The sequence below is a fragment of the Aythya fuligula genome, chromosome 25 (assembly GCF_009819795.1).
Source record: "Aythya fuligula isolate bAytFul2 chromosome 25, bAytFul2.pri, whole genome shotgun sequence".
In the NCBI taxonomy this organism is placed as follows: Eukaryota; Metazoa; Chordata; class Aves; order Anseriformes; family Anatidae; genus Aythya; species Aythya fuligula.
Window position 1 is genome coordinate 3,805,736 of NC_045583.1, and position 17,551 is coordinate 3,823,286.

The 17,551-nt window shown below is 61.0% G+C and overlaps 2 protein-coding genes across 2 annotated transcripts; both read left to right on the forward strand.

The window, feature by feature from the left end:
* Positions 1-302: 302 nt before the first annotated feature.
* On the forward strand, positions 303-11,383 carry PRELP (proline and arginine rich end leucine rich repeat protein). The gene is made up of 3 exons (XM_032203272.1): positions 303-444; positions 6,675-7,635; positions 9,268-11,383. The coding sequence occupies exons 2-3, from the start codon at positions 6,690-6,692 to the stop codon at positions 9,444-9,446; spliced, it is 1,125 nt and encodes a 374-aa protein (XP_032059163.1). The 5' UTR covers positions 303-444; positions 6,675-6,689; the 3' UTR covers positions 9,447-11,383.
* A 2,640-nt stretch (positions 11,384-14,023) lies between these two features.
* Positions 14,024-16,607, forward strand: OPTC (opticin). The gene is given in 7 exon segments (XM_032203016.1): positions 14,024-14,061; positions 14,063-14,237; positions 14,587-14,707; positions 15,558-15,761; positions 15,869-16,071; positions 16,237-16,332; positions 16,437-16,607. Coding segments are annotated over 7 exon segments (1,008 nt in total).
* Positions 16,608-17,551: the final 944 nt, after the last annotated feature.

The following is a 17,551-nucleotide window of genomic DNA, read 5'->3' on the forward strand; positions in this document are numbered from 1 at the left end:
CCGTCCCGGGCGCACACGCTCCCGGAGCAGGGGCCGCGGCGAGGGAAGGGCTTACTCCAATTATTAATTAGCTTTGTTTTTAAACACGGGCCCCGAGCAGCCTCCGCAGCAGAAGGAATTGTTATTAAACGCCAGCCCTCCGGCAGGCAGGCAGGCCATGTGCGCGCGGCGGAGCCCGCAGGCAGCGCTTTGGCTGCCAGATAAAGACGTTTTTGTTGTCATCTCGCCTCCGTCCCAGCCCTCCGCCTCCCGCGCTCCCACCCACCCTCGGCCAGCGGCTCCCAGGAACAAAACCCCCGTGCGCCGCGCTCGGCCAACGCTCGCTCGTGGCGGAGCCGCGGTGCCGAGAGGAGGAGGAGGAGGAGGAGGAGGAGGAGGGAGACAGCCAGAGAGAAATTGTCTTGGGGATTAATAAGAGGCAGGAGGAGGGAGAGGTGCACGCAGGTAAGCTGTGGGCAGGTGCTTTCCCCCCCGAGGCTCTTCTCGCCTTGCCTTGATCCAGCCTGGATGCTGCACTGGTCCACGATGCTCCTGCCCTCTCTGGCCTCTCTCACACGCACGGCGGCGTTTGCTGGTCCTTTTCTCTCTCCTCTCTTGGGTTTTCTGTTCTTCAGCAGCTGGAGTCTTTTGTTTCCTTCCCCTTTTCCCGTTTATTTTGCAGGAGTTTTGCTCAGCGTGGGGCAAAGGCTGGGGGTGGAGGGGGCTGAGAGACAGAAGAAAGTCCCGTGCGCGGCAGCACTGGGGCTGCTGCCAGGCGGATTCAGACCCCCCGGTCCCCCCCTGGTCCCCCCCTGCTCCGACCCACGCTCCCAACCACACACGGGCTCGGCTCTGGCTCTCCAGCCTGGTGGGCGAGCTGGGGGGGGTCAGGAGGAGGCTGCACAACCCGAGTCGTGCCCGGGGCAATCCCCCGCCTGGGAAAGCAGCAGGAAAAGCGTGCGAGGAGAGGGAGAGAGGCTGGGAGGAGAGCGCACGCCTGCGGAGCTGGGGCTGCTCCCGGCGCTTCGTGCACCGCGGGCAGCGGGGTGCTGAGCTCCTGCTTTCCAGAGGGGGCCGCAGGGGAAGGGGGCAGGGGGCTGCCGAGGGTCCCGAGCGGTGAGCCGGGTGGCACGGCGCAGCCACACGACTTCTGGGAGCCCCAGGGGCGATGTCCAGCGAGGGTTTTCTGAGTTTCAGCGGCGGAGCCTTGCGCCCCCACCCAAAAGGCAGAGCCCGGATCCCATTCCCGGAGCACGTAGCGCCCGCTTTGCCACCCCGCACAGCCCCCCCACAGCCCCGCAGGGCTGGGAGCCGGCTCTTTGTGCCTGCTCCAGCAGAGGCAGGAGACGAGGGAGGAGGCAGCAGGGCAGCGACGTTCCCTCAAGTCCCGGGGAAATGTTTCGGTGCACAGACAGGACTCATTTTTCTCCCTTCCCCTCCCGTTTGAGAGCTGCGTGCTTTTAGGAAAAAAGCATCCCCAGGGCGCAAAGCAAAAAAAAAAAAAATAAAAAATTCATCCTCTTGGCAGCCGGAGGCGAAGCACGCAGCACATGAAGGCTTGGAAACTTTCCTAGGAGCCTGCGATCGCGGGGCCTGCCTTATGTGGTGCTCGGCATCCCGTGAGCCGTGGCGCTGCCCTGGGGAAGGAGCCGCTCCTGGGCCAGCCCAGCACCGAGCAGGATGGAGCCAGGGCGGCGTGCTGGGGGTCCCTGCCTGCTGGCAGGGCGAGGGGCTGAGTGCTTCCACCTGGGAAGGGATGAAAGCACAGCTGGGGGAGGTTTCCTCCGCCTTGGGAAGGGGCTGGAGGGGAGGGATGAGGCAGAAGGAGCTGATAAAGCATCGGCGAGCGGTTCCCAACTTGTAGGGAAAGCAGAGCTGGAGGGGCTGGCGCGAGGTATCTGCTGGGAGGGGAGCGGGGGGGGGGGCGTGGGGCAGGCTTGAGGCTGAGCTGTGAGCGATTTGGGAGTGTTTCCCCCTGTGATTTGTTTCCGTGGGTGCTCGGCTGCTGGCCCCGTGTGTGGCAAGGGGTCTGTGGGTGGGCTGAGCCCGAGGCAGCCCCGGGAAAAGTCAGGGACATGGGGTGTGAGAGGAGGAGGAGGAGGAGGAGGAGGAATTGCTGGCAGGGGAAGGCAGCAGAGATGCTCACTGCCTTCCCACGGGCCCTCCAGCCGGGAGGGGGTCTCAGCGAACGTGGCGAGCCTTTTGCAACGAGTCTGGTGGCTGCAGCATGGCGAGGAAACGCCGCTGGCACGCAGAGGGACGCGGGGACCAGGCGGCATCTCGCAGCCCTCGAGACGAGCCCAGAAATGTTCCTCGTGAGTGTGTCTGAGCCGCTTTCCAGCAGGGCTGCAGCAGGTCCCCTGGGACCCCCGTGTCCTACAGAGGCGGCCCTGGGCTGCGTGCCGCCTCCGCTCCCGGCCAGGCAGCCAGCACTCAGCTGGGAAAGTGCTGGGAAAGGGCGAGAGGAGTGGCTCCTTGCATCAGTGCTCCCCAGGGTGCCCCGGGGACGTGCGGGTGTCTGCCCTCCCCTCCGAGGACAGGCTTGCAGCGTGGTTAGCCTTTTTGCAGCATTCCCAGCAGTGCTGGATAAAGGACTCCCTGTTTCGGTTCCAGCTGAGCAGACCCAGGCTCTTGCAGAGAGCCTAATGGGCTGCTACGGCAGCTGGAGGAGGAGGGAGGCCGACAGGGGAGCTTTGCTGGCTCCTTTGGGTTATTTTTAGGTTGCTTTCCTTCTTCTGCCTTAGAGTGCAGGTTCCCAGCGAGGCTGGGGGCATTTTCCAGCCGTAGGGGCAGAGGTGAGATGCAGGCTGGAGGCAGCAGTGGGAGAGCTGTGAAGGGAGCAGGGCTGCAGGCAACGGGCTAGGAGGAGTCCCTGGTCCAGCCACCGAGGCTTTGCCTTTGCCTCCCCAAATCCAAAGGCTCCCTTTATCCCCCCATGGCACCTTTACAGGAGCAGGGGTCCCAAATCCATCAGGGACAGCTGCCCAGAGCCAGCTGTCACCCTCAGCATCCCGAACGGCTGCAGGAGGAGGTGGGGAGGGCAGGGGACACCCAAGGGAGAGCAGTTGTGACTTCTGCCTGGGGCAAACCCCCCGAGGACCTTTGCAAAGCTCCCTCTGCCCCCAGCAGCTGGGATTTTCGCACCCGGCGCTGCTCGGGGTTGGTGAGATGCAGCGCAGATAAACTGTTGGGAAAGCAAACACCAGCGGCGCTCAGGGCTGGAATTTCCAGCTGTTGTGCTGCATTTTTTGGTCAATTGTTACGGGGTGAGCAAGCGTGCAGCTGCCTCTCCCGGGAAAATCCAGGCTGGCATCTGCTGGGTGCTGTGCTCTTGCACCTGGGCCAAGCCGCTCAGCCCAGGCGGTGCCTGAGCAGATTTTGCTCATGAATCGAGCCTTTTCCTCGCACCAGGCTGTTGGTTTGCTGGCTGCATTCGTTGCTTCATGATTTAACTTTGTTCCAGCTGCAGGGATTCCTCGGGGTACCCGGGATTTGAGCTGTCGGGGACCGGTGGGAAAGGTGGAGGGGAGGCGTTTGCAGAGCAGGCGCTGTGCCGCGGGGTCGGCGGCCAGTGCTCGTGCAGGATCAGGGCGTGGGACCCAGAAATCCGCTTCTTGCGTTCACGCCAGCACATTCAACTGTGTGAAAGTCGGCGGAGAACAGGCTGCCAACGCTGCCGTGTCCAGGGAGAGCCGGCTCTGAGCCTTCCAGCGTGCCGGAGGGGACCGTAAAGCTTGCGACTGCCTCTGGCTCCTCGCTTGTGGCTTTGTGGGGTGCAGCCGGTGGGGACAGGCAGCACAAGGGGCCGCGGTGGAGCTGGCAGCTTGGTGTCCTGCCCGGCCACCGTGGGCAGGCTGTGGTCCCACGGGCTGTGGTCCCGTCCCCGTAGGGACGTGGCAGCGGGGTGCAGGCGGCGCAGTGGCTGTGAGGGGCTGTGTCTGCCTCTGCCTGCTGACACCTCCCTCCCGTGCCAACAAAGGGCACGTGGTGCTGCCGTTTGAATTTCTGGCTCCCTGACTATCCCTGCTATAAGCTGAGCCCCGCGACATCCGCAGCACTGAAACCTCACGCGGAGAGGATGGCACGGGGGTGCCCGTGCGCGTGTGCCGGGTGGCTTCTGAAAGGGTCGAGAGCTGAGCCAGCTCCAGAGCCCGATGGGGTGACGCCGCTGCCTCGTCCCCCACCCTTGGGGTGACATTGTTCTGCACGGAGCCGAGCTCTGCAGGAGGAGGGAGCCAAAATCCTGGACCGTGGCGAGTGCTGGCTGGAATTTCGCATCCCAGCTGCCTCCTCCCTCCGCAACCAGCCAAATGCAGACCTCAGCCCCCTCTCCCCTCCCCAGCTCCCCTGGGCTTTGTGGGTGTGAAAATCCAGGTCTGAGTTTCGGAGCTGATGCGAAATCCTATGGAAATAGTCTGTGATGAAGTGGGGGGGGAGAGGGCGTGCAGGGAGGGGAGCGGGGATGCTGTGGGGGCCAGGGAGGGGCCCACGTGCGGCGAATTTTGTCTGTTCTCTGCAGCCTGCTGCTGAAGCTGTGCTCTGACAACACGGGAGCACGCACGTACATCCCCAAAGGGGACTGACTGCAGTACTGCTGAGCTGAATATCTGGCAGGGCTCGAGCCCCGTTGCTCTTTTCCCCCCCCCCCCCTCCTCCCCTCTCCTTCCCGTTCCTCCCTTCCCCCAGCGAGATGCCAGAGCTCTGATTGAAAACAGCAGGCATGGGAGGCTTGTAGGGTTAAACAGAGCCAGATGGGAGCCGAGCGAGCGAGACAAAAAGGAAAGCACGAGGCTGGGCCTGGGGGGTGGGGGGGGTGAGAACAGGCTCTTTTCATGGAGAGAGTCAATGCCGTTGAGCCCCAGGAATGCGTGGGATCGCTTCAAAGGCAGCGGGGCTGGCGCGGCCCCAGGGGCTGGGAGCAGCACCCACCGAGGGTCCCTGCGGGCTCCGCGGGTGGGATGCGGGCCCTGGTGGGAGGCTGCGATGGAAATGGGGTTGCTGTGCCGGGGGGTACCTGGGAAGGCATTTCTGCGCCAGGGAAAAGCAGCAGGAGGAGGCTTGGGGGTGGGTGCAGCCCGAGGCAGTCTGATTTTTTAGCTCCAGCATCACCCAAAGCTGGTGCCCCACGCTGCCATCCATCCCAGCTGCGTCGGCTCCTGCAGCAGCCACTCTGGGAGCCCGGGAGATCCGTCCTCCTCCTGGGCTCCTCTTCCTCCCTGTCTCACCTCACTCTCTTCTCCTTCCCACCCTGGCTCTGCTGAGCTCCTCCATCTGCCTCGCCGTGCATCCAGCTCGGCTCCGCTCCCGCTGGGGTGCCAAACGCGGCTGGGAAAAGCCTGGTGAACACCCCCGGGGATCTGCTGCCTGCCCAAAAAGCACGGAGCCTGGCCTGCTCCAGCTGGTCCGGGGAGCATCCAAAGCACCTTCTGCACAGGGCTTTCTGGGGAGCTCGTCTGCAAGGCGCTGGGTTCCTCCATCCTCCAAGCTGCCAGCTGGAGAGCAACCAGCAGGAGCCTTGCAGGGAAGGTTGCTGCAGCTCCAGGCAGCAGCAGGGAGGGCAGGGATGGGAGAGGAAGCCTCCCCGGGCTTGGTGACAACCCCAAAAATCAGGATGTGGTCAAGAGGGGGAGAGGTGGTGCGTGTGATGGGCCGGTGTCCAGGAGGGGCTCCCTGGAGACCTTGCCCGGTCCCTCCAGATCTCCCTTTTTTGTTGGGACTCCCCCTAAATTACCAGCTTGGCACCCTGCAGTGGGACTGGAGGTGATGGATCATTTATTTGGGCAGCACGGGGAGCTGTCTAGCCAAACACCTTTGGTATGGCCCATGTGCAATCTTGCAAATGTCCCTTCTATCACGCAGCCTTGGAAATGTGCCACCCTGCCTTAAAGCCTGGTCCCTGAAGCACAACCCTATCCATCTTCACTGCTCTGCTAACTGCTGCTGGCCTTCCGACACTGTTGCTCAGCCAATTTGTTGCTGAATCATTGATTTTTTGGCTCGAGAGCAAAATTAACCCTAATCCATCAAGGCCTCTGAAGGGGCAATCCATCCTCCTGGGAGAGGGCGCAGCGGCAGCAGGGCTCCTGCCATCACTGGGGACATCTGCCCATGGAAGCTGAAGGGATGCTGGGGCTCAGAGCAGGAAAATGTCGCCTCCTGGTCCATTTTTGTCTCACTTCTCACTGGCCAGGAGATTTTTGCTCTCCTTTCCTCTTTTTCTGACCCCTTGTCCTGTCCTTTGCCAGATTTATCACCCAATTTCCTTGCAGTTTTAGGACCCTTGTGCAGCTCGATGCAGAAGGAGTGGAATTATCCCCGAACTCCTTTCTGTGGCTTGTGTGTAGGTGACTCTTCCCCCAATCCATGGGCTGTTCCTTAAAAAGCCAAACAAAAATTTAAAAATCCAACACTCAAAAAAAAAAAAAACAAAAAAAAACAGTCACCACCAAATGAGACTGGAAAAAAGGCAACCCCCCCACGATGGCATAAAGCTGAGCCAGGGAGGGGGGATCTCAGTGACTCACGCTCGGGAGAGGGCTTGGAAGTAAAGATAACTTCCAAGGGGAAGGAGAGAAAATAGCAGGCTGCTGGCAGAGATGTGGGGTAAGCTCCCGCTGGCGGAGCGAGCGGCGACGGGAGGCGATGCGGTGCCTAAATCGGGCGCTTCCTAACCCACCTCTCGTTGCCTCCCTCAGGCAAACATCTGGACCATGAGGGTGGCCTTCGGATTGCTTCTCCCACTCGTTCTCGTGCTGATCTCGGAGGTGAGCGGGCAGCGGAGGAAGCCCCCCCGGAAACCCACCCGCCCGCCTCCCGAGCCCATCGAGCCCGAGGAGCCCGTCGAGCCCACCGAGCTGCCCCCACCCCTGCCTCCCGGTCCCCCCTCCGTCTTCCCCGACTGCCCCCGGGAATGCTACTGCCCCCCGGACTTCCCCTCTGCCCTGTACTGTGACAGCCGCAACCTGCGGAAGGTGCCCATCATCCCGCCCCGCATCCACTACCTCTACCTCCAGAACAACTTCATCGACGACCTCCCGGAGGAGTCCTTCAGGAACGCCACGGGGCTGAAATGGGTCAACCTGGACAACAATCGCATCCGCAAGGTGGACAGGAGGGTCCTGGAGAAGCTGGAAAACCTCATCTTCCTCTACATGGAGAAGAACCAGCTGAAGGAGGTGCCCGCCTTCCTGCCGCCCAACCTGGAGCAGCTGAGGCTGAGCAGGAACCAGATCTCCAAGATCCCTGCCGGGGTCTTCAACAAGCTGGAGAACCTGGTGCTCCTGGACCTGCACCACAACAAGCTCAGTGACGGGGTCTTCAACAAAAACACCTTCAAGGGACTCAAGAACCTCATGCAACTCAACCTCGCCCACAACATCCTGAGGAAAATGCCCCCCGGCGTGCCCAACGCCATCCACCAGCTCTTCCTGGACAGGAACAACATCGAGGACATCCCCAGCGACTACTTCAAGGAGTTTCCCAACCTGGCCTTCATCCGGCTCAACTACAACCAGATCTCCGACAAGGGGCTCCCCAAGAACTCCTTCAACCTCACCAACCTGCTGGTGCTGCACCTGGCCCACAACAAGCTCACCAACGTCCCTTTCATCAGCTCCAAGCTGGAGCACCTCTACCTGAACAACAACTCCATCGAAAGTGAGTCCCGTCGGCACGTGGGGAGGCCGGGGAGAGGCTCAGGGAAAGGATAGGCTCGGGGATGGGAAGCGTTTTGTTTAAAAAGGGCATTTTTTAACCCAGTAGGGTGTGATCTTTTCAAAGGGGGATGCAACAATGAGATGAGCTGGGGATTTTCTGTAGGTAAACAGGGCCCTGCAGAGGATGGATTTGCGGATGGGGGAGGATGACCCAAGAATTTGGGTGCTAGTAGAGGACCAAGCTAAATCCCCCTTGCTGCTTCAGGGCTCTTCTCATTCATAGCCATGGGCAGCTCTTCCTGGGGGCTACCTGCCATCTAGATAGTCACTTCCCCAGCAAGGCTCAGAAATAGGGATATTTAAAAAGGAGAGGCTGTGCACATATTTGAAGAACAGATGCCAAACACGCAGTCAAGATGGTTAGAAATAACCCAGCTTAGCTCCCGAGCTGAGCCTCGCAGAGGAAGGAACAGGGAGAACAGGGCTGCGATGGAGGTTGGCTTGGCAAGCCGAGCGGGGCAGCTTCACACCGTTCCAGGCAGAGCACAGCAACTTCACGGGAGAGGTGCTGGCCTGTGAAACGTCTGAACCCAGCCAGCACATTAGAAAAGAAGACGGAGCCCCGTTCCCGGTCACCCCAGATGTTTCTGCGTTTAGAGGGCCAGCAGCCTGCTGTCCCTGCTGTCGGCAGGGGAGCAGGAATGCGGTGCTCCTGCCAGGAGCCCTCCACGTGCTTCGAGGAAAGCGAGCTGGGCTCTCGTACATCTGGTTGTGGTGGATTTATGGGGCCTGCACGGGGCATCGTCACTTTTTTTTTGGGGAAGCAGACACCCTGCAGGATGCTGGTCCCAGCCTGCGGTGTGACACGAGCACTTTGACGTCTGGTGGTCGGTTCCCAGGGATGAGGAACACTGATAAGTGCCTGGTTTTTGGTTAAGCAACTCCAAACTGCCTCAAAGGGGACGGTGGAGTGAAGGTGGGGGCTGCTGCTGGCTCAGAGCACTCGTCTGGGTACCAGGTCCTGCTGGGGCTGCCCATGGAGAGATGCCTGCGTGGTCGTGCACCTCATGTTCCATCTTTTTCTATTTTTTTTTACCCAGCTTTTATAAGACTTCAGTCCCTGGGGTTGGGTAATGACATAAGAATCCTCATTTTCTTTTCTTTTCAATATTTTTTTTATTTCCTGTAACGCAGGCCCTTGGGTGGGGAGAAATGTATGGAAATCCAGAAGTGGGCAGTGCACCGGATCCATGCTTATTAATGTTATCTCCAGCGTAACGGTGCTGCAGCAGGTTTTAGGGGGGGGCTTCTTGAAGGCTTGGCACTGGCTAGGCAGGTTTCACGTTTGTGGTGATCCCTTTTCTCTCCCAAATGGCTCCGTATTCCTCACCTTGCTTTGGCTGAGCATCACCTCCTTCATTTCCCAACAAAAGCAAGATTTTCCTCTTACCGGGACCCTGGGGCTGCCCCTGCTTTCTGGGAGAGGCTGGGGGGATCCCCCCCTCGGTAGCAAAGCAACCCCATTTTGGGGGTGACCCCAGGAAGATGGGGGCAGCTGAGAAGGGAAAGGGTTCTCTATCATCCCTCCCCACCTCCCCTAACCCTCAGCCTGCTTTTCCTTCTCTCCCCGCAGAAATCAACGGGACGCAGATCTGCCCCACCTCGCTGATGTCCATCCAGGACTTCTCCCCCTCCGACCTGGACAGCGTGCCCCGGCTCCGGTACCTGCGGCTGGACGGGAACCTGCTGAAGCCCCCCATCCCCTTGGACCTGATGATGTGTTTCCGCCTCCTGCAGTCCGTGGTTTTCTAGCCCCGCGCGCCTCTCCCAGGACTTGGCTTTGCACAGAGACTCGACCCCGCCGTCGGCGTTTGACACTCGGGACCCCCTTTGCCTCCCTCTCCCCCTTGCTCACACCCTGCCTCTCCGTCCCTCTCGTGTCCCCACTTTTCCTTGCCTGCAGTGGCTGTGGGCTCGTGTGGCTTCTGCCTCCTTGGGGAGCGTTGGCTGCAGGATGGCACCGTGCTGCAGAGGCTGTCCCAGCTCCCAGCATCAGCCCTGCCTCGCCTGCCCGGACCCTGGCCAGCTCTGGAGCTGGCTCTGTCTCCCCCCTTGACCTGGCCGAGGTTTGGGAGGTCCCAGCTTGGTCCCAAAGCATCTCCTGATGGAGCTGAGGTGATAGGATAGGAGTGAGCTGAGCAGCAGGGCAGCTAGCACAGTGCCCCAGGGTGGAGCTCTTTCAGCTCAGAGGCAGCCACAGCCCGTACAAACACCAAACCCCCCAAAATCCTAAAATCCAGCTGGCTGCATCCCGGTTCTTGGCACCTCAGCGTGCACCAGAGCCGGACACAGCCCCTCTTTAGGAAGCCCGGGGGGCTGCGTGCCCACGGGACCACCTCCCATCACACTGGGTGCTCCTGTGGCCACCTCCACCCGTGGATCCCTAGGGAAAAAATAATTCAAAAAATTAAAAAAATAAACCCAGAAACCAAAGCGTGATGGAGCAGGGCTGCCCGGGCAGGGTGGTGCCAGGTCCCCGCCGAGGTCCCCTCGTCCCCCGGCCGGTTCGGGGAGCGGGGACCGGGGCTGGCACCGCCGGGCAGGGCCGGCAACGACACCTCGTGGCCGGAGCCACGTCCCAGGACCGGGCCGAGGCAGCCTCGAGTTTTGGGGGAGGCTCCAGCCTCCGCTCTGCCTCGCTCCGGGGCTCTCCGGTTCCTGGGACCGGTGGAAATTTGGCAGGAGGCGATGCGCAAGTGGGCAGCCCCCGCGCTCCTGCTCCCTGCGGGGTTTATTTGGTGAGACCGGCCCCCTTCCTGCATCCTCCCCCTTCCCAAATTTCAGCCCCCGCCTCCTGCCACCCCCCCAGGGCTGGGTGACCCCCTCGCCATCCCCGCTCCTCTCTCACAACCCCTCTCCTCCCCGCGCCCCCCTCGCTTTCTCCAGCCGAACCACGCGCGTCTGGTTTTGCCTTGTGGGTTGGGTGATTTTTTTTTTTGGTTTGCTCGTGTTTTTGTTGTTGTTGTGTTTGAAAAAGGAAAGGGAAGGAAAAGGGAAGAATTATTCCTTGGGAAAAGCCGTTTTTTCTCCCCTCCCCTCCCCGTTTCCACATGTATCGCTTCCCTCTTGGATAGCCATACCTGCATATATAGGGTGTCCGGGTTTAGAGGGGTTATTCTCCATTTTTCTTCTTCCCGATTCTCAGGATTTAGATTTAAGGCCGAGCATCAGAGGGGGAAAAAAAAAAATCATCAAAATAAGCAGTAAAGCAATAAACCAAAGAAACCAGCCATTACCTCCTTGGTGTTCAGCCACCAAAAATGACCCTTCCCTGGGGTGGGCACGGACGGGCACCGTGTCCCACTCCCTGGGAAGGGGATGGGGACGGGGATGTTCCTGCAGGGAGCCCCCTCCCCAAACGCCCTGCATGCACCAGAGCTGGGCTGCAGCCAGCGCTGGAAGGATCGTTGAACCCCTGTGCTAATTTGAGCTGGTTGCGTTGTTTTGCTTTTAAAGAATAAAAGTCTCTTCTCCGACTCTTCCTCCAGTGGGCTTTGTTGGGTTCGACAGGTTTCAGCCTTAAACCCGGAGACCCTATGTATATATTTATATATAATGTGTATATATACTGGTAGACTGTACAGATATATCTAGAGACATATGTGGTTCTCGAGTGACTTCAACTTAATGGTATTTTCACTCCTACTCCCCGCAGCAGTGAAAATAAAGTGATTCACAAGGGACCCAGAGCCACGGCCGGACCTGCCTCTCTCCTCGCACAGGAGCTTCATTCGGGACCAGGGCTCCTCCCTGGGGGCCAAAAAGGCCTCCCCAAAAGCTGGAGCTCATCCGGGTGCACCCTGCACACAGCAGGTGGTGGTCAGGCTTCTGGAGCATGTGCCTGTCCTAATGAGCATCCCTGCTAATTAAGAGCACCCGACCTCAGCTGCAGCACCCAGGGCAGTGGGGGCAGCTGATGGGCGTTAGCATCCTCGCTGTGCTCTGTGCTGGGGGCAGCTTGTGCAAAATCGGGGCTGAGCTGCCCCACGTCACCTTGGTGCTCCCAGGGAAGCTGGACAAACATCCCTGGGGTGAGTTTGTCCCTGGGGGCAGCTCGGATGGGCTTTGGGACCCATGGGGAAGGCGACTCCCACCTGCAGCAACGAGCCCGGACCCCCGGTGCTGCGGCCGTGCGGGGTGCACGTGTGCTTTCCCATGAGCAGAACGGGTGTAGGCAGCGATTTTTTCCTCCTGCCCGTCGCTGCAGCTTCAAAATCTCCTCTCGCTGCTGCTCTCCCCACGTGAATCACGAGCAGAGAGGGAGGACGGGTGTGGGTGCGGGTGCGAACGCATGGGCTCCGTCGTGGGGCTGCTCACGGGAGCGTGCACGGGGTGTGCGTGTGCGCAGAGCAGGCGGCGAGCTCCCCTTAGGTTTTATTTTTATTTATTTTTTTTTTATTATTATTTTTCTGCAGCAGAACTAAATCCCCGCGTTTTGTGAGCGGCGCATGAATCACGAGCTCCCGGGGTGGGCATCCACTCGCTGCCTCTCCAGGCAAAGTCAGCCCCTGCTCCCGGGGGAGCCGAGCACCGCAGAAAAAAGAAAAGGGGGTTTGGAATTGAGCTGTGATGTGTCCCCCCCCCCAGCTGCCACATCGCCTCCATCACCCTGGCTGCTGAGCCGCCTAATGAGGGGCTTAACGAAGATTAGCAGCAGCCCTTTGCTCTGCTCCGTGCTGAGGGGGTTGGGGCCGTGATGGAGAGGGTGGGGGATGACATGCGTGGGGGCAGCCTGGGGGCTGTGGGTGCGTGGACGAGGACGGTCCCCGCTGCGAGGGTGTCCCCACAGCGCCGGCAGGCAGCACAGATGGGCGCGATGTCTCGGGTGGGTGAGCGCGTGGGCTGCGAGCTGCGTGCAGGAGAAGAACGTGTTTGTGGCCGTGGGTGGCTGCGTGGGCACCGAGCTGCCCGGCGCTGCGACGAGCCCACGGGGCTGCTGCACGCATCCTGCCCGTCCTGGGGTGTCCCTGTCCCAGCCCCGTGGGACACGTCCCGGGTAATGACAGCTCCCCGATGCCCGTAAGATGAAGCAGGGCTGTGAGTTGAAGGTGGCGGGTATCCAGCAGCACCCCTGGGTGCGTGGGGAGGGAGATGGGGGCATCTCCCATCCCATCCAGGTGAGGGGAGAGGCGCTGCCACGCTACATCCCTGTGCGTTCCCCCTTCCCAAGCCACCCCCCATGTTTCCAAAGCAACGGCGCACGGAGGGGCCGAGCAGGGGGGAGTGAGGTGGGTGGATGAGCTGAATGCCAGGAGCCATCTGGCTGCTGCTGGGCCCGTGATGAGCAGGGACCCCCAAACCCTGGGGAGCAGGGGGGTCCCCGCACACTCTCTCCATGGTCCTACCTGGTGGTGTACTGGGTCTGGCTGTGTCCCCATTGTCCCTGGGGACACAGAGGGCAGGGAACACAGTGTGGACCTCATCCCATCACATCCCATCCATCCCAGCCCCAGCCCCAAGCCCAGGCTGTTGGAGGGGAGCCACCACGGGGCTGCCTTGTCCACGGGAACAATATAAGGTCCTGGTGAGGGGGCTGGGGACAGCCAGAGGCCACCAGCTTGGTTGGCCACATCCTGCCTCTTCCCTCAGCAGCAACCATGCGAGGTCCCCCTGTCATTCCTCTCCGGGCATTAAAAACCCAGAAGCCTTTCCTGGGCCAGCACAGGAGCCCGTGGGAGCAGAGTGGGGCTGTCCTGTGCCAAAGAGGGTAAAGGGGGTGCACGCAGGCTGCCCTCCTTCTGCTCCTCCAGCACCGAGCCCAGCCTGGGGGCTCCCACGTGGGGCTGGGATGATCTGCAGGGTGGGGGGCTGGTGATGCATGCAGGGGGTTGAAGGCTTTTATTGTAAGATTTTGGAAAGATCTGATCTGGGGGAAACCAGCAGAAACTGGGGAGCAGCATCCTCAGCCCAGGGTGCGCAGGGTTGTTGCTTTTGCATTTTTTTTTGGGGGGGAGGTAAGAGATGTGGGGGGCTGCTGGGTGCCAGGCCCCTCTGCTTGGTTTGCTGTGGGTGCACACACGGGTGCGCAGCCTGGTGGGCGATGCCGTGGCACGGGGTGCCCCGAACCCCTCACCGCCCCCTCGGGGCTGGGAACGCCGGGAAGCAAGGGCAGCCCAGCTGCTTGGGGCCTCTTGTGCACGGCCGCCCAGCCGAGCGTGAAATGGGCTGAAAAGAAAAGAAAAGCCTCATCCCCTGCAGTGGCTGCAGCTCCCCGACACGGCTGCGGAGTGGGGCTGGCCGCAGCTGGTGCGCTGGTCCTGCCTTCCCGTCCCTCTTTTTTTGCTTTCAGCGCTTTGCAAATCGTTTTAGGGCACCCGGCTGGGCGCAGGATGCGGCCCCTGGCCTGGGTGGGCATCACCAGCCTGTGTCTGGGCCGTCCCAGCCCAGGAGGGGAGCAGGAAGGTGGAGAAGCCCAAAGTTGACCTCGCGCTCTACGAAAACCTGGACCTGGACAACTACGACCTGACGCTGGACAGCTATGGGGACGTGGTCGATCTGAGCAACTATGAGGAGCTCTACGACTACGGTGACATTGCTCCGAAGGTGAGGGGGACACGGGGGAGCACAGAACGCAGGGGCTGCTCCGAGGTTTGGGCCAAGGTTGGAGAAGCGTCACAGCCCCCTGCACAAGCCTACGAGCCCTGGTGGCTCTTCCTCTGCTCTTGCTGGTGGGAAGGTTTTACTTGATCCCGACTCTTCCAGCTTCCTGGTGTCCTACCTGGCCACATGGCTGTGGGATGGAGCAGGGGAAGGCAGGACGAGGCACCCGCATCCCTCTGAGCAAATAGAGGGGGGGTCCTGAAGATAGGAGAGGTGTTTAGAGCTGGCTTTCCAATGAGACCTGCGCGGTGCCCCCACTCGCTCAGCCCTCACGCCCCTGCTATGTTTGCAGATCGAGGTCGGGACCCTGGCTCCCCGCCCCAAGGACCCTGAGGCTCTCCCAAAGGTGGGCACCACGGCTCCAGCACCAAAGCCACCGCCTCCGACCTCCAGCCCCATCCACCCCGCGCAGGGTGAGTGCAGACCAGGACGAGTCTCCTTCCCACGCAATGAACCCAAACGTCCCGGGGTGGCACGGCTGGGGCTCTGCAGGAAAAGGAGCCCCAGCAGCCAGCAGAATTTATTTGCTGTGCCTGGGCAGCGAGGAGATGAGGGGTGCCGGGCTTTGCCTTATCACACAGCAGGCAGGAGCGCTGCAGCAAGACATTTCTGGGAAACGAGCTCCGGCAAACAGCAGCAACATCTTAATGAGCAGAGGCATTGCGAGAGTCGGACAGAGTAGCAATTAGATTAGTGACAATTAAAATCCTGTAGCGAGGGATAAATATCTTTATTCATTTTCTGTCACTCCGGACTGGGACAAATTAAGTAGGAGGCAGAGGGAAATTGTTGCCTTGCTGCTTTGAACTCTCCCACTAATGGATGCGGAGTCTGGCGGGTGCTGGGGGAGAGGAGAGGGAGCGGGCGTGGGGGGCGCACGGTGTAGCCCCCTCCTGCTGCCTCTGCCTGGCTCTCTGGGACCCTTGGGTGGTGGAGACAGGTCTTTTGTTCATTGAAAAAATGTGGGGTTTTATTTATTTATTTATTTTGTTGCTGTTCCTTCTGTGGAATAAAAACGAGGGGGGGTCCAAGTGAGCCCTGGGTGCAACGCTGTTGAGCTGGGGAACCTTGCATCTCCCATGGGAGCCACCGGGTCCTGAGCAGAGCTGCTCACCGTCAGCTCTCGTGGCTGGCGTGTCCTGATCCTTCCCTAAAAGAGGTGCTGGGCTGAGCGCTCCTGGTACTACCAAGCATGTTTGCCTACGAGGCTGGTGTCCTGCAGGGGCTGGGGGGCTGCAGGGGGGCTGGTGCAGCCGTGCCGAGCCGAGCCGAGCCGTGCCGAGCCCAGAGCTGCCTCTCCACCCCCAGGGCTCCCCAGCTGCTTGCTCTGCCTCTGCATCGGCACCTCGGTCTACTGCGACGATGCCGACCTGGAGCGCATCCCGCTGCTGCCGCCGGACACCACCTACCTCTACGCCCGCTTCAACCGCATCAGCGCCATCCGGGCTGGCGATTTCACGGGGCTGAGTGCGTCGAGGCAAGGGGAGGGCTGGGCTCTGCGCTGGGGCAGCCTCGGGGGGGTACAAGAGGCGATGTGGGACGCCTCCAGCCTCCTCCTTTCTCTCTCCCACCAGAGAAGCTGAAGCGAATAGACCTGACGAGCAATTCCATCGCCTGGGCGGACGCCGATGCTTTCCGCCTCCTGCCCAGCCTGCAGGAGCTCATCCTGCCCGAGAACAGGCTGACGGCGCTGCCCGAGCTGCCCCGCAGCATCGTCAGGCTGGACGCCCGTCTCAACAGGATCCCCAGCACCGGTCTCCAGCCCGAAGCTTTTCGGGTGGGTGCTGGGGCTGGCAGCGGGCACCGAGCCGTGCCGGGCTCCCACAGCCCCAACCAGGCTGGTTTTAGCCCAAAGCTGCCACGGCAAGGGGTGGTTGGGATGGTGCCAAGGGTCAGAGCGTGGCTGGAAGGAGGGAGCTTCACCTCCTGCCTCTTCCCACAGGACCTGAAGCAGCTGCAGTTCCTCCATCTGTCCGATAACCAGCTGGACTACGTCCCCACGCCCCTGCCCGAGAGCCTGCGCTCCCTGCACCTCCAGGTGAGACACGGCCCCTCTCCCGCACCAAATCCCCAACGGGGAGGGGGGGATGCAGAGCCCCCTGCACCATCCCGCTTTCCCCTTCGCCTCCCTTTCCATTCCAGAACAACAACATCCAGACCATGCACAAGGACACGTTCTGCGACAGCCAAGACCACAGCCACGTCCGCAGGGCGCTGGAGGACATCCGCCTCGATGGCAACCCCATCAACCTCAGCCTCTTCCCCAACGCCTACTTCTGCCTGCCCCGCTTGCCCACGGGACGCTTCGCCTGAGCCCCACCGCTGGCTGCTCCGGGGGAGCATCCCCAGGCACCCCCCATCCCCCTGGCACCCCCCCATTTCTTGCTGTCCCATGGGAAACGTGGGGTTGAGGCGTTGAACCCTGGGCCAGCTGAGTGTCGGCAGATTCATTTCTGGGGCAAACGGAGCAGGGTGCTGGCAGCTGTAATAAAAATAAGAGTTTAAAAATGCAATCGGCGTCCTGTTCTGAGCAGCGGGAGTGATGGGGAGCCCTCACCCAGCCCAGCAGCTGCTTTGTCACCTGTACTGCTGACCTGTGTCCCCACGTCCCCCTGTCCCACTTATTTCTTGGTTTCCTCCCTGGGGGCCTGGGGAGGACCCCCCTGCGTCTGGTTTGGGGCTCTCCTGGGAGCCGCATTGCTGCTGGTGGTGCTTTGGCCATGTCAGGTTTGACCTGCAGGATGCGTGTCCCTGGGGCTGTGCCCAGGTCCCTCGAGGACCCCAAACCCAGTGGGGACGTGGGGGCAGCAGGAGCTGTGCCCACAGCGTGCCCCCCACCCTGCTTTTTTGGGGCCGTTTCAGCTGCGGCAAAGCCTGGAGCCAAACATCCCCCCATCCAGCAGCAGAGAGCCCCTCGGAGGTGGTTAAAATATCTCGTGTCATCCCAGCCTTCAAAACCTGAAAAGAGCTGCCCAGTGGTGAGATATTTTCGATGTAATGTATTCATCCGCTATATTTTTAAACGCATGCCATAAACACGCGTACCGTGAGAGAGATGACACATCCCTGGAGAATCCAAAATCCCGAACTGAAACCACGGAGCTCAGCCCACATCCTCCAGGCCCGGGGAGGCAAAAGGAAGGCAGCTCGAGAGGAGATCCAGCTTCTCTTATATGGGCACGTTGAGGACGCCGCTGGGCGCTCGTGCCTGCGAGCTGCCACGGGCACGAGCGCGCTGGCAGCGGGTGCACGTACGT

Bases quoted from the DNA above. Each gene is read 5' to 3' on its own strand.
- PRELP (XM_032203272.1), top strand. From the start codon at position 6,690: ATGAGGGTGGCCTTCGGATTGCTTCTCCCACTCGTTCTCGTGCTGATC. The intron at 7,636-9,267 runs GTGAGTCCCGTC...CTCTCCCCGCAG, and splicing joins GAACAACAACTCCATCGAAA to AAATCAACGGGACGCAGATC.